The 12,225-nt window shown below is 42.2% G+C and overlaps 1 protein-coding gene across 1 annotated transcript; it reads left to right on the forward strand.

Annotated features, from left to right (window-relative positions):
* The first annotated feature begins 11,357 nt into the window (after window positions 1-11,357).
* LCE7A (late cornified envelope 7A) lies at window positions 11,358-11,646 on the forward strand. The gene is given in 2 exon segments (XM_068537582.1): window positions 11,358-11,425; window positions 11,427-11,646. Coding segments are annotated over 2 exon segments (288 nt in total).
* The last annotated feature ends 579 nt before the right edge of the window (window positions 11,647-12,225 follow it).

Genomic DNA, 12,225 nt, shown 5'->3' on the forward strand with positions numbered 1-12,225 from the left:
TATTTTATATTACTAGATCCTATACAGTTCATGACATAGCACAAATAGTAATAAGTCATTGTTTTTATTGATCTTTGTAAAGCTGTCACAAATAAAATATTAAAACAAAATCATCCTGAGGTGAAAGAAAGTATGTGGTGCTAATTTCCACTCTTATTTAGTGGAAGGCAAGAAATACTGCCTAAACTTGGCAGGTGAAGAAATAGAATTTTCGTTATAGTATTTAAAGTTATAGAGGTAGCCAATAGTAGTATGAAAAATAAAACCATGTCTAAATAAGGAGGAGGAAGGGAAGGGACAATGAACATGAGCTTCATTCACTGTGTTTCTTTGGGGGAAGTAAATAGGTCTGAAAGGAGGCAAAGAAATAAACGTATAAGCAGGTTATTTAGAGTGACACATTTTTTCATATTACAACCTATTGAATCACTTGATTTTTAAATTTTCATTTACATATATTACTTTTTCTAAAAATCAGTCAAACCACATCCCGTTTTTACATCCCTGTATGAGTCCTAGGCCAAACCTTCCTGAACAGGGTGAGTGTTAAGTTCAGACCCCTGTCAGATGGAACCCATTTCAAATCTCTGATAATTCTGTGATCTTACTCAAGTTTCTATGCTTTTCTATGGCTCAGTTTCCTCATTTAGAAATAAAGTAAGGGCTTCCCTGGTGGCTCAGTGGTTGAGAATCTGCCTGCCAATGCAGGGGACACGGGTTCGAGCCCTGGTCTGGGAAGATCCCACATGCCGTGGAGCAACTAGGCTCGTGAGCCACAGTTACTGAGCCTGCGCGTCTGGAGCCTGTGCTCCGCAACAAGAGAGGCCGCGATAGTGAGAGGCCCGCGCACCGCGATCAAGAGTGGCCCCCGCTCGCCGCAACTAGAGAAAGCCCTCGCACAGAAACGAAGACCCAACACAGCCATAAATAAATAAATAAACCCAAAGTTTAAAAAAAAAAAAAAGAAATAAAGTAAAATAAGAGTATCTGCTTCATGAAACTGTGGAGGGGATTATATATGATATTGTAGGTAACATGTTTTGATGCAAATGTTAGTTGTAATTTACATTTGGGGTGTACTCTATGTTTTAATAGTCTTTTTTATTTAACATAGTTTTAGATTTACAGGAAAGTTGCAAAGATAGTACAGAGAATTTCCCACGTCCCCTGTAACAGTTTCCCCTGTTGTTGAGATCTTACACTAGTATGGTACATTTATTACAATTAAAAAATAAATATTGATACATTATTATTAACTAAAGTCCATACCCATACTTTATTCAGATTTCTTTTAATTTTTAACTAGTGTCTCTTTTGTGTTCCTGGATTCCATCCAGGACACCATATTACATTCAGTTGTCTTGTCTCCTTAGACTCCTCTTGACTGTGACAGTTTCTTAAACTCTCCTTATTTTGGATGACTTTGACAGTTTTGACGAGTACTGGTCCGGCATTTCGTAGAACGTCTCTCAGTTGGGATTTGTGTGGTGTTTTTCTCATGATTAGAAGGAGGTTATGGATTTGAGGGAGGAGGATCACAGGGGTAAAATGCCATTCTCATCATATCATATCATATATCATATCATCATATCAACGGTACATACTATCAACATGACATCGCTGTTGATACTGACCTTGATCACCTGGGTGAGGTAGTGTTTGTCAGGTTTCCAAACTGTAAGTTTACTCTTTTTCCTTTCATTTCTGTACTCCTCTCTGGAAGGAAGTCACTATATGCAAGCCCATTCAAAGGGGTAGGAAGTTATGCTCTACCTCTTTGAGTGGGCAGTAGCTACACAAATTATTTTGAATTTTTCTGTAGGAAGATTTATCTGTTTCTCTCTGTTTTTCTCTCTCTCTCTTTATTTAAATTTATTCAATCATTTATTTATATCAGTAGGAACTCATAGATATTGGGTATCTATTTATTTTATACTTTGGGTTCTAATCCAATGCCAATTTATTTATTTTGTTGTTCATATTATTCCAGCTTTGGGAGCTCTTTCAGTGAGCTCCAGTGTCCCTTTGGCTTAACCCCATTTGGATTCTTTTTTAAGCACTTCCTTGTTTTATGTCATTATAAGATGAACCAGGTTCATTTTGCATATTCTCTGCCCCAGACCTAGATTCAGCTATTTGTCTTGTGAGCCCTGGTTTGTTTTATTGGGAAATTATATTATAAACCAAGATCTGGGTGTTGGTTGTGTTCACTGCTACTGGGGTGTCATTGCTTCTTGGCCTTCGCAGTGGATGGAGCTTTGAAATATACATGTGCATACTAACCAGTGTATAGGCACGGGTCTGTAATCCTTTCAATAATTATATGTCGGTATCTATATTCAGCTGAAAATGAATTCATACTGATGTCTTCAACTCTAATTCAGTATCACATGGTTTATCCTAGCCTCTTTCTTTGTTTATCTGTAATCTTCCACTCCAGCAATGAGAAATTAGCTCCCACCATTTGCCACACATTCACTTATTTGTTCATTCCCAGTATGCAGGAATGGTATAGTCTGTTTTGAAAACAAAGTTATGAAAGCCCAGAAGTAATTTCATGCTGTGCAAGCAACTTTTTTTCTTGCCTCTGGAGGCTATATAGACTATTGATTAAAGAGGAAAGAATGGTGAGCCAGGGTCCTTGAAACTGGGTAAAGACGGGTCAGGATAGAGACCAGGCATCCTGAAGACCAAGAGACTAAACTGAAATGGACTGTCGCTCCATGAGGACTTCCACTCCCCAGAAATCATCTGCTAAACATAGACTCTGCTCAGCTTCCTCCTCCCGCCATCCCACTTTAGCAGACTCACTTCCCATGAGCAAACTCATCACATGGCTTGGGTGTAAAGCATGAGATCACAGACACCTTGTGTGGGACTATAGGCATGAGAAAGCCTCATTCCATACCCAGGCATGGGTTAGGACCAGTTTGGATTCTCCCTATGAATCAGGGCAGGAGAGGGCATAGCATCTCTGTCACAAAACTGCATGTAGGAGACCAGAAAACAGTAGGGGACAGCCTATAGGTAGATAAAAGAACACAAGTATTAAATTTGTGACCTAAATAGTTACTATACCTCAGACTAATGTTTAGTTCTGAACTTTCTGGTAGATAAAATCTAAAGAGACAAATTATCTGATATATATAGTCTTCAAGAGAAGGCTTGCCCTTCCTAACAATGGATTCTAAAAGAAATTGTTTGCAATGATCAGTGATACACTGAAAAACATTACTAGAACAAAATTACAGATGGATGACAACCACTATTGTTTTACCTCCCACTGAGAAAAGCAAGTCACATTAAAACAAAGTGCTGCTTATTAACATGGCAGAGAGGGTCAACCGAGAGTATAAGGAAGCCTGAAAACAGAAGGTCTCACAGGTCTAGTCATAGCTTTGTTCACAAAGGCTGTAACTCACCCATCTGTGAAACATGGATAATAAAATTACCTCCATTCTTCATTCTGGTGTGAAATGATGCTCAAATAAGATAAAGGGGTCTAAATAAACCTTTCTTACTGCTCTGTTATCCACCTGCTCAGGCATCTTCTAACACCTAACAAGTACAGAACCTAAGTCCCAGACTGCTCTCTCTCTCTACAGCAGCTCTGTCAGTTCTCTCAAGTCCCTGAATTCTCACGGATCCCTCCTCCTCCCTTGAGCTTCAGTATGCCCTCTCGACGTGGACCTTTGATGTCTCCATTCTTCTCCTTCTGGTTGAAGTCCTAGAAGTTCTACCCTTATCTCTGACAGGTTCTCTCTGTCCTGCTTTGATTGCCAGTGGAGTAGAGGGATGGACATACTCTGAACCCCATACAAACTCAGTCCCTGCCTGGATCGAGCACTAACTCTACTCATTTCTCTAGTGCCTAGTTAATAAGTTTGCTCTCAGACCCTACAGGCAAATGATTTTTAGGGAACTTTCCTCATTATAGCTTTATATAATAGCTCTGATATGAGAGCCATTTTTCAAATATATGACTCCAATCAACCCTGAATCCTTGCCTGATCCATCCCAATGTCCATTGTCACAGCTTACAGCCTCAACCCATGCATGACTCATGGGGATATTTGGAGGAGATGGTGGTGGTCCTGTTGGGGGCGGGAGGTGGGAAGAGTGTTGTGAAACCAGCTTTTCCCAGTCACTGACATGTTCTCATGATATTCATTGTTATTTATAAATCTTTAGAGAAATAAAAATATAGACCCTCATCACTGAGTGACACTGAACTAGCCAAATAGTAATATAATAATACCAACAACAACACAAAAAGCAACAGCAACAATCTGTGTTTATAGAGCACCTACTATGTACAACCTTACTTCTAACGACTGTATGCATATTATTTATGTAATCATCACAACACACATCACAATCTGATCCTTCAACTCTCATGTGTGAAATGAAACCATATAACCAAGCCAAACATCATATTTTCTTTGCAGTTAATTCACTCATTCAGCAAATAAATAAGTACTGACTATATGTCAAGAACAGTTTTTGAGGTATTGCCATTATTTCTTTATTATCTGATCTCATGCATTTATTAGATAAAATTCTCTAACAAAAATAACAGAAAGGAAATGGCCTACTTTGTGAGGTAATGAGTTCTCCAAATAAAAGCATTTCATTTCAGGCCAGAAAGCTCAGCATTAGGCATATGGGAGAGGGAATATAAGCACCTGACTAGATGTTTGCTAAGACCCCTCCAAGGCGGAATGAGTTTGTGAGTTGCCAGTGCTCCTTACATCTTTTAATTGCCTGTGAAGATCCCTGGAGGAGCTTGGAGGAAGGGTTTAGCAGGCTGAGGAAACAGTGCTGCCCGAAGGTACTAGGGCTGACTTTCATTCTATGGTACTACCATACATACATACTACACTTTAGGACAGTATTTCCCAAACTAGCAGAATCACCCAGAGAATATTTAAACAATGTAAATACTTAGGACCCACTCCTCAGAGATTATAACTCAATAGGTCTTAGTTGAGAACTAGGAATCTGCGTTTTAACAGTGCTTCCCAGATAGCTCAGATGCACAGAAGGTTTAGAGTCTCTGATCTATAACAGCACCAAGATCAAGACTGAAAGAACTCTTTCCTTGCTTCATGCAGTTCCTTGCTGGGTTAACCCTATTATTCTTCAGCCTAGAACTGTGTGATCTTCACTTGCTCATAAACTTTCCAATATTCAGTTTTTCCATAGGCAGTAACACCTAACTCACAGTGTTGTTCAGAGGAGAAAGTAAAACCTGTGAAATGTAAGACAAATGTGGGGGAATGTGAGGGACTCCCCTTGTGGGAGTCTCTAAAGTCTCTAAAGTATGAATGGCTTAGAACTACAGGTCCACAGACTGACAGAGCAGAAAGTCCTGATGCCACAAACTGAGCAACTTGCCTGAGGCTTCTTAATGCCTGCCCCCTATCCTCTTATACTTTATAGAACTGTCTTTCCTAGGTAAAGATAACACTCTTGATCCAACTGGAAGCTGGCTTTTCAGTGAGGGGTGGTATCACCATCCCTGTCTTTTCCTTAAGATGTGTTAATTGGAAGCTGAAAGATACAATCTACTGGGTTATCTCTTTTTGACACAGTGGAGAGAATGATGGTGAAGTCTTTAGCATGGGGTTGTGATGAGCCAGAGATATTATGAGTACAGCAGTCACTAAGTATGGGAGGATGGTGGAGCCAAAGATCTGTTCTGTTCACCTTGGCGAATATCAGAAGAGAGGGGATGAAGTTATACAAGAGCAGGAAAGCTCTGTTACTATAGGTTGTGGTGTCTCATTTCTTGGAAGATTTATAAATATCTTCTTGGGATCTTTGTCTGGAGGAGAAGCGTAGGCAAGGTGATCTCTCTGCATCCTTTCTGATCTTAGGGCTAAAAGGCATCATTTGATGGTGACATTTGTAATTACAAGCCGCAATAGGAGGTCTTAGTTATTGCTCCACTCACTGAGGTCAACTGAAGGGCCAGGGTAGAGCCTAGGATTCAAAGAGGGATGCTTACATTTGTTACCACAACAACCATCAAAGATGACCAGTCAGAAAGTCACTCAGGTCCTAATATGATCAAGCAGCCCCTAAGCACAGAGGTCTCATCATTACCTCAGAGATCAAGATAAAAAAAACACCAATAACAACACTCATTTTACAAGTGAAGACACTGAGGCCTGGAAGAGGCAAGTGACCCACAGCTGGTCAGTGTCAGGACTGGGCCTGTGCCCCAGGGATGACCTGCTACTTCATTCTAAGGGAGTTTTCTACAGTTGGAGACTTTAGAGAAAGGAGGGGCCATAATACTGGCACCAGATGACATTGGTGTGTGTTCCCCAATACCACAGGAATAGGACTCAGCAGTCGGGGAATACTTGGGACTGCAATAAACAATGATGTTCATACTGTACCTACAGTTTACAGAACCCCACTCAATGCTGGTGTTGGTTTCTTCATTCAAACCACCATCCTATATATGGTGGGCCTATGTCTCTAGTCGACACTATACCGACAGGGGCAGGGGGTTGACTTTTGTGGCCATGTCACAGAAGTCATGGGGATGTGTTATGCTGAGCAGATCTTGTCCCTTTCTCCTATCCACTAATTGGGATGGTCTCAGACCCCCGGGGCCAGGTCATTGAACATGGGTCATGACTGTTCCTTCCACCCCAAGGAAAGCACAAGCAGCATGGGTCCTTCAGCAATGCGGGTGTGAATCCCACTGCCCTTGAGAGGACCATGAATCCTCTCCCAGTGCAGTTTGCCAGAGTCAGACCCACATGTCTGCCTTCCCATTGGGATTCTGTCCCATAGGAGGACTGTTCAAAGATCTGACCGCTCAGTCAGAAAGAAGATCCTTATTTTCCTTTATTTCATCACTTAGGAATTAGCTTGATAAGAATCTCATGCATACCAATGCTGGCCTGATTGGTACCTCACCCTTCTATTAAGGGCACAGCTGAGACAGCAGGAATCCAGAGCATGCTTGAATCCTCAGGCAGGCAGGATGGTGAGGAAGTGCTTGGGCAGATGAGGATAGAGTAGAGGAATATACGAGGTCCAGGCAGCCCTCGGTGAAGAGAAGACCCTCCAATCACCTTCTAACCAGTCCCTCTGTCTACAAGCTCATTAACAAAGAGCTCCCCCAAGTCCAGCTCTGATCCTCACATCAGATTTGTAGCCTGGTTGTCACCATAGACTTCAGCTTAAGTAACCAAATCAAGGCACCTAAGGCCACCTAACCCAAGTAATCTTTCTAAAATATAAATCTCATCATGTCCCTCCTTTGCTTAAATGGTCAAGGATGACCCAGTTGTCTCTAGTCAAAAGTTTTTAGGCAGCATGATCTAGTTTTCAGATGAAATTGATTGTTTGCCTTTAATACATAAAGCGGGTAAAGGTGCAGTGACTCTTATTGCAACAGGGGGTAAGTGGAAGGTCCAGATTTCTGTCTGCTCAGGCTCCTCCTCTCAGGTAGCCCAAATAGTCAAGAATTTAGGATAAACAATCTTTTAAAATCTGACTCAAAGTTTTTAGGAACCCCCATATCAGTAGAATGGTGAGGGAAAGGAAGGAAACTAAAATGTATTTTCAATGTACTACCTGTCAAACATTATTTGCATTATTACAGTAAATAGCTCTATGAGATTCTTATGGTTAACTATATTTTACACGTTAAAAAAAAAAAGAGATGAGGCTCAAAAATATTAAATAACATACCCATGATTCAAAGGCCAATGCCCCAATTCCAAGCCCCATCTTCTTCCAGCTTCTGTACGTGCAAAGACATGAAACTGACACATAGACAAGGGTGGAGGCAGGGAGGGAGGGCTGGAAGCGCCCCCAGACAGAGCAACTCATACTGTCTGCAGGTGTGGCTCTCCGAAGAGGTGACGTTTGCACAACCTGGGCAACAGCATTCCAAGGGATATAATTCTGGAAGCCATTCATCTATAGGCTAAAGTACACAACCCAGCAAGTAAAGCTCTTAATGCTCTGGACCCTCCTTTCCTTTCTGTCCAGTTAGTGCCCCACTTCTTGCTTTTATCCAATAGTATGGCCACTCTGTTTCCAGAAAAGATCAAGCCCTTTCACATCTCCGTGCCTATGCATGTGTTCTGCTTGCCTCTACCTAGAATGCCTGTTTCCCTCTCACCCCCTGACTAACTCTCACTCTGTTTTTGAGCCTCAGTCTTGTTTTATCTGTAACATGGGATTAACAGCAAGAAACTCAAAGAAATAATGTGTTGGAATAATGAAAATAACATGTTTGATGGATGAGAGGTTGAGAATAGATCTTAATTCCCTTCCTTTCTCTCATATCATCCCACTTGTATCATTCATTCCTTAAGGGCAAAGAAGTATCTTAATCTTTGAATTCACAAAACCCTGCACCTAACAGGTACTCAGTGAAAAATTAATGTCATTAAAATGGTCATTTCAAAGTTACTGCAAGAAAGGAGTTTCTGTTGGGATAAATAATTTTTCATTATTGAACCAGTAATTCATTGATGATTTTGGATCAATACAATAGAACAATGTTTTCCAACCTTTGAAAATTATTTGTAATATTTTAGTGGGGGCCATGCAAAGAAGGAGCATAATTTTGCCCATCCCACAGATCTGGGCTTCAATAGCTCACACTCGTCGATAGGGGGGCCACGATTAAGCAAGAGTCACATATATACACAATACTCTCCTTTGTCACAACCAGACGAGTTAAGTAATTTCCTCTAATAAGTGGGATGAAATAAATAGACTATATGGAGTTGCTTCTTCATCATGTGGCTTATCTTGCAATGTTTCACATCCTCACATACACACCAGCCATCATCTCTCCCCTCTTCATCAAGTTCACCACCGCTCCCAACCTCAGATAAAATAAGTTCAGGGAAAACAGCAAACCAGGAAAGGTAGCACTTGGATGTTAATCCTTGGAGGTCTGATGCTCATAAATGCAAATACACACTTGAAGATGTACTGAGACCATCCGGTCCAGTCTCCTCTGAAACCCAGGGGGAGTAACAGAGCCAGGACTAGATTCCTGACTTCCATTGTCAAGTTCTTGTGACTCATTGGCATTGATGACTTTATCCTGGGAGCAGCCTCCCACATCTGACCCATTTGCTTGCTGCTAACCTGACCTCCCAGGTACTCTCTCTCCAGGAGCGAAAGGAGAGAGACTTTTGTCTCAACCACAACTCATTAATTCACTGAGCAAATACTTTTTGAGCACTTACAAGATGTCAGGCACTGTGCAGGTGCTGAGGATAAAGAGTGAACCAGCAAACACCGAGATTTCACTCTATCCAGGATGACAGATATCGAAAAATAAATACAAGCATGGTGTTATGAGAAATACAGGAAACTGTGGCAGCATTTCATAGGAGATACAAGGATTCAGAGCAAAGGAGTAGGGACAGGCATTAGAAAAGAAAAGGAGCTGATCCTTCTCCAACACAGGAAGTCACAAAGGATGGTTGCAGGCATGAGTAGACCTGGTGGTAGGAAACGGAGTACTTTACACTTGACGGGTGCTGTTTACCCCATGAAGTAGGGGCAGTATCATCTATCTAGAGGCAGCAGCAAATGTTTCAGAGGTTCAAGAGAGGGGAAAGGCATGATGTGTGTGCACAGTAAATACAGAGAAGTATACAGGATTGCCAAGCAGTATTTTGGGCTCAACCAGGTGGATGATTATGATCTTAAGATAATGCCAACTTTCCAAAGGATCTGCTTTTGTTTTGTTTTTAATTTTTATAGCAGCTAGGCATAGCAGGGCAGATTCAGCCAGGGTCTGGGTTTTGTCCGTCAAGTGCATTAACAAGCCGAAGGGCAAGAAAGTTTATTATATTGGCCAAAGAGTGGTTGAAATGATGAACTAAGAAAAGCAAACTAGGAAAGGTTGCTGGTGGGCAAGGCACTAGTAGATTCCAGTGGATATAATGAAGCAAGTTGGAAACAAGGAACTGTGATCAAAGAAAGAGGTGGCTGGATTCATGGTCTCAGAGAGTTAGGAGACCTGGTTTCTAGTTCAGACTCTGCAGGACTCGGAGCATCTCCCTCATCTGCTCTGGCTTTCAGTTGTGTCATCCATGTGTGGAGGGTAAATAGTGGCCTGAAATCCTTTCCAGCTGGGCCTTTCTATGAGGCTACATTGTTGGTTAATGTTTTAGGCACTTTGGGATCTGAATCAGATACACTGAGCCTTTGGTTGTGGCCCAAGGGTGCTTGGATTATTGGTCCCAAACCTGTTGATAGAGTTTTCAGAAACTCCTTCATATGTTCGGGTGACCCAACATTTGTGGCTTTAGATTTTTATCTCAAGCATGAGTTGGATTCCTCCAGAAACCCTAAATTCAATCCCGAAGCTGTGCCATTATAAACTCCCTTATAAATCACGATCTTCTCATCTTTATGGAAATAATTCCAGGGCTTATGGAGGGGAGGGATGCTCTGGAAAGATACTCATGAACATCCAATAGTGACCCAGTGTGACAAAGTGTCAGAGTGACAGAGCCACTTGAATGTGGGAAATTGTCATCATAACCACCTGGTTGAGAACAGCTTTCACATGACTGTGGTTTATTCCCTTGAGTTAGGTGCAGGATATGTATAAAAGACATCAGATCAGACTATTTCCTCATTGCATTTAACATATCATCACTTGCCCAAGGTTAGAAGAACAAGGTGAGTGTCCTCATTGATCTGATGGCAATTTGGGGGTGGCCGGGACTGCCACACATCAGCTGAATGGGACAGGTTGGAGAGAATGGAAACTACCTGGTAATTGCAGGAAGATAAGGCTCATGGAGATCATTGGGGTGGCTCAGAAGTAGCAATCCTAGGGGGGATAAATGGTAACCAGAGGTTGCGCCAGTGGTGGGGGAGGCTTTGTAGGACAAAGCCTTTGTAGGACAAGAGACAGCCAGACAGGGCTGAAGGCAGAGCCCATGATGTAAGAATGAAAAAAAGGGAGATGATGAAAACAGGTGGAGTGACCATGGGCTCAGGCTAAACGTGTGGTTTCTAGAATGCATACACCAGATAATGTTTTAAAAAAAGCTTAAGATTTTTGAAACTGCCTAGTGCCCTACGTTACTGCCTTTAAAGTCAGGAGTCGTAGGAGAACCAGGACAGGTAAGAGAAGGTGTTACCAAAGTCTAACTTGCCAACTGCCTGATTTCTCCTATGCCAGGAAAGTAGAGCTACTCTGCTGTAAAGACATGGGCCCTGGAACCACAAAATCAATTACAGAACTTCAGACTCTGTAGGAAAAATACTGATACAAATGAGATTTATAATCACTGAACTTTTGAAATATCTGCATTGCTTTATAGAGCAACTGAACATTCTCCAAGATGTCCTGCCAACCAAACCAGCAGAAGTGCCAGCTCCCTGCCAAGTGCCTCCCCAAATATCCACCCAAGCACCCCCCCAAAGGCTCCTCAGGCCCTGGCTCCCTGCCCCCTTCCTGCCCCCTCCTGCTGTGTCCCCAGCTGCTGTATTTCTGGCTTTGGAAGCTGCAGCTCTCTGGTGTCCCACCGGTTTCCAAGTGTCTACCTATGCCAGCCCCAGCCTTCCAACTGCTGTGAGGTGGAGCTTTCTGGATGTTCCAGTTGCTGCCATGGTTTTGGGGGCTACAGCTGACCTGCAACCTTTGAGGAGCCAAAGAGCCACAGCCAAGGACCAGTCTGGAGTTGATATCACTTCTCACTCTCGGTTTTATTCGTCCCTCTCCTCCTGAATTAAGCTGCCTAGATGTATACATGATGGATTCCTCTTTTTCCTGAAAATCTCACACTTCCTGGCCTTAGCTCTGGTCTTAGGTCAAGAAGACCTGACCGCTGGAGAAAACGCTACTTCCCAAAGCCTTATCAGTGTGCACAAATAAAGCTTATCTTTCCTGGCACCCAAAACTTCTTAGAGTTTGTTGATTTCCCCCATCCTCAGCTTTGAGGAGCTTCCAGGAACCTGGATTCCTTAAGCAGATTCCCACAAATAGCCACCAGATGGGAAATTCCCTCTAGGTAGACCCTGGGTCTGAGCAGTCTGACAGGGCTGTGAAAAAAATATCCAGAGGGGAATAAGAAGGGGATGTTCCCAAAGTATCAGTGACCCTCTTCCACTGCTATTGCCACATTTGCCACCATCACTGAAATTTCTTCCTACTCATAAAGGACACGATACTTCCCAGTCCCAGAATTTAGCCTCCAGATCCTTTTTATT

The sequence above is a fragment of the Eschrichtius robustus genome, chromosome 3 (assembly GCF_028021215.1).
Source record: "Eschrichtius robustus isolate mEscRob2 chromosome 3, mEscRob2.pri, whole genome shotgun sequence".
NCBI lineage: Eukaryota > Metazoa > Chordata > Mammalia > Artiodactyla > Eschrichtiidae > Eschrichtius > Eschrichtius robustus.